This window comes from Chrysochloris asiatica, unplaced genomic scaffold (genome assembly GCF_000296735.1).
Source record: "Chrysochloris asiatica unplaced genomic scaffold, ChrAsi1.0 scaffold00087, whole genome shotgun sequence".
NCBI lineage: Eukaryota > Metazoa > Chordata > Mammalia > Afrosoricida > Chrysochloridae > Chrysochloris > Chrysochloris asiatica.
Window position 1 is genome coordinate 3,166,073 of NW_006408605.1, and position 4,111 is coordinate 3,170,183.

At 41.5% G+C, this 4,111-nt stretch overlaps 1 protein-coding gene across 1 annotated transcript in view; it reads right to left on the minus strand.

Annotated features, from left to right (window-relative positions):
• TRPC7 (transient receptor potential cation channel, subfamily C, member 7) overlaps positions 1-4,111 on the minus strand; it is a 227,663-nt gene that overhangs the window by 21,299 nt on the left and 202,253 nt on the right. Inside the window, exon 7 of the mRNA XM_006866215.1 lies at positions 2,578-2,773. Coding sequence (XP_006866277.1) covers positions 2,578-2,773 — 196 coding nt within the window. The remainder of the gene's footprint in view (positions 1-2,577; positions 2,774-4,111) is intronic.

Consider the following 4,111-nt stretch of genomic DNA (forward strand, 5'->3'; position numbering starts at 1 on the left):
TGTGCATAGGGTCACTATGAGTTAGTTCCCACTCAGTGGCACCTAACAACAACAACACAAAATAAATTAATTATTCATCATTCCTCTTCTTTCATACAAAATAGAGAACATTACAAACATTATTTTGAAGAGCCTTGTGGTGCAATAGTTAAAGCACTGGGCTGCGAACAGAAAGGTCGGTGGTTACATGCCACGAGCCACTCCACAAGATAAGAATGTGGCAGTCTGCTTCCATACATATCTACAACCTCAGAAACCATATGGGTGGTTCTATTCTTCTTTTTTTTAAAATGTTTTATTGTGAATTATGTGATAGTTTACATTGGAGGACATTAGCTTTACATTCATCTTATCATATATCATTTCTTTGCCATGGTTACAATCCCCTCCACGCATCATCAACCAATCAAAGGGAATACCCTGCCAGCCTGGCCCTCAGTCATCAGCACACAGCCCTCTCACTCTCTGGGCCTAATGTTCCCAGCCACTCCATCCCTCCACGTCATTGTCTCTGCCTTCATCTCTGGTGCCACTGCTTCTTTGGGTAGGGTCCCGCTCTCCTCTCCTCTCACTTGATGGTCCCAGGGACCTCCACTCACAGACTGCAAAGTCAATTACTCCCCTGGTTCTATTCTGTCTTAAAGGGCTGCTATGAGCTGGAATTTACTAGACAGTAGTGGATATATATGCATTGTGCTATAATTTGATTTTTCTTAACACTACAACTAAAGGTCATTCCACATCAGTATGTAGACGATAGGCTCATTTTTTTGTTTTAACAGTTGCATTCTAAACTTTTAAATAGAATCCTACTGATGCACATTTGAGTCCTGATATGGTGCTGCACGATAATGTACTGGACTGCAAGGCCAGTTTGAACTATAAGATCAGTGTTTCAAACCCACCAGCCACTCCTCGGAAACCCTATATAGGGCCACTATGGGTGGGAACTGACTTGACAGCATTTAACAACAACGACAATGCTCATTTGGAGTCCTGGTGTGGCACTGTGGGATAATGCACTGGACAGCAAGGTCCGTTTGAACCGCAAAGTCAGTGGTTCAAATGCATCAACCGCTTCTCAGAAACCTTATACAGGGTCACTATGAGTCAGAAATGACTTGAAGGCATTTAATAACAACAACAACAATGCTCATTTAGTTTGTTTTTAATTCCTTACTATTTGAAACAAGGCTGCAATCAGTAGTTTGTGCTTGATGTGTTTTAGATTTTGACACACACCTTATCTGTCTAGCAAAACTTCAAATGTATTCATCTTTAAATGGCTTTCCAATAGCTCACCTCTGGAAGCTGTCTCCCTCCAATCTCCCCCATAGTCAATGACTCTCTCTGCTTTGCATCTCTTGCATCTGGTAGGGCTTCTTTGATTGCACTAACCCCAGGGTATGGTGATTTGTTCATGGACCTATATGTTTTTCATACTGAACTATGATTCCTTCTCAAGGGCAGTGATTGTGTCTTAGACATCTCTCTATCAACAGTGCCCAACACAAGCTTGATGTACAGTTGTTGTTGTGAAGTGTTTTCGAGTCAGTTCCAACCCATAGCAACCCTGTAAAGGGTTTTTGATGAGCAGCTGGTGAGCCTGAACCGCCGACCTTGCAGTTCAAACGGCTTTGCAGTCTGGCACATTAACCCACAGTGCCACACCAGGACCCCTGATGTACAGTAGGTGCTGGGAGAAGCATAATAGGACATAGCCATTCTGATTGGTCATGGACCACTTATATAATACCTCGAGGGGACGTATATGAAAGAGGAAAGTTTTATGATCTCAATTATCATGTATATTATATACACATATATGTACGTGCCCCCTCCCCCCCCACACACATACAGATGAGTGAACTTTGAAAAGTTCAATGGAAAAATGGGATGAAAAGAAAATAGAATTTTTCCATGAGTTTTTTGAAGCCCTCTTGTATATATGCTATGACTTGAACTGTGTCTCCCCAAAAGAAATATGGACTGTATTAATAAAATAATCCTATTTGAAAATAGAATTTTTTTGACATGTCAATGAGGCCCTGCTTAAATAGTGTGGGCCTCTAAATTTAATAGTTTCTGAGTGATCTCTTACATAAAACACAGAATAGAGACAGAGATGACACACAGGCAAGTACACTTGAACATCTAGATGGGAGAGGCACCATGAAATACAGATGCATCTAGAAGTAGCAAGAGGACACCAGAATCCAGGAGAACGACCAACAGAAATGAGCAATGTGGCTGAGATCCTGCTTCAAACTTTGAGCCTCCAGAACTGTGAGAAAATACATTTCTGTTCTTTAAAGCCTCTCATTTGTGGCATTTTTTGTTACTGTAGCACTAGGTAAGACGAAAACGTACGTCTGTGTTCTTGCGTCATTTTATGTGATCGTGCCTGCTTTGCCATGCAGCGGATTGACTGGAGTCATTTCTGGAAGCAACCCAGGAAGAATGCCTGTTGTTCTGGCTTCACTTTTAATAATACATGGGCTTCATTACCCTCAGAGGTGAAAACAGCAATGTCAATGAAACCAAGTGGGAGAGAACGTTTTCAATGAGCTTTCTTACCTCAATTTCCTGATAGGAGTTGTTGATCATGGCTATTAGCATATTGAGCAGCACTACCACCATGGTGACATTATAAACGCCATAGAGAACGTAGCCAATGTTCTCGATGAATTTGTGGTCATATTTCAGCACCACCGAGATCACTTCAGACAAGCCAAATATGGACCAAAATAAGGTTTTAAAACTTTCTTCCACCCTACAAGAAAACAGACAGTCCTTTCATGCAAGGCAAATACTTTAAAAATGAAAGCTTCCATCACCCAAGCTTTGGTGTCTACTTTGGGGTTGGACTGGGACTGGGCTGGTTGGTGACATCTATATTGGGAAATAATGACATATTCAGATTTCTAAGAGTACTTTGATAGAAGATTTTAAATTACAGGCTCCTTGTTTTCCATTCAATCCATTTACGGGGACTTCTGGCTGTGGAACCATTTTTATCTTGTTTTAAGTAATTAAACGTTTTAAATTAAACACCAGGGCAAATGCTTGTTCTTGTATGTGATTAGCCTCAGAAAGCACACTCTTCCTTCAGTAGTCTCTTAAGGGTCTCTTCTCAGACTACCCATTCCCACAAGAAAAGGAGCTTTGGGAGTAACCTGGGGAAGTGGGTGGGAATGACACTGGTGCCCTCTGACGGAGCTCTTATCACTGGTGCCTGGTACTTGCTGGGCACTTGACATAGAGTAGCTTATTTAGACCCCATGATCATCCTCCATTTACAGATGGAAAACGTACAGCACAGAAACTGAAGTGCCTTTCTCAGTGGCACACTGCGGGAATGTAGGGTGCAAATCCAGATACATCTGAGGTTTTAAAAAGTATGTACTTTACAAAAAGTTTGTTATGGTAAAATGCACAAGGGTCAAAAGCATTGCTGCAAAATCATGGAAGCCTTTATTACACAAATATCAAAATGTGAAGTTATTGTTTCTCAACATCGCCTCCATCTACAGCTATACACCTCTGAAGGCAGTGTTTCTACCTCTCTAACCCTGCTCCTAGTATACGGCACTGTAGGACCAGCCCTAGACTGTGAACCACAAGGTCGGCTGTTAAAACCCACCAGCTGCTCCTCGGAAACCCTATACAAGGTCACCATGACACAGAACCGACTGGATGGCAGTTAACAACAGCAGCCTTTCCTTGAAGAGTTCTGTGCTCTTTGACATCAAAACAGTAGTTTTTGCATTCTTGAGGGAGACCAGTTGTGTTCTTTTTAAATGGTCGTTGAAGTTGGGAAACAAAAAGAAGTCTGAAGGGGCAAGATCAGGTCTCTAGGATGGATGGGTAAAGTTTCCCGATATTTTAAAAATTCTCATAGGACAACCCTTGCTACCCTCTAAGAATAAGCAGATGCATTGTCATGATGGAAAAAAAATGTCCTCAGCACAGTTTTCCTGTCCTTTTTCTCACCAATGCAATTTTCAGTTTTCTTAAAAGTTCATAATGCTATTTGTGCAGTAATCATTCTGTGTCCTTCCAGAAAGTCTACCAAGATGACCTCTTTGGAATCCCCAAAATACAGTCACCA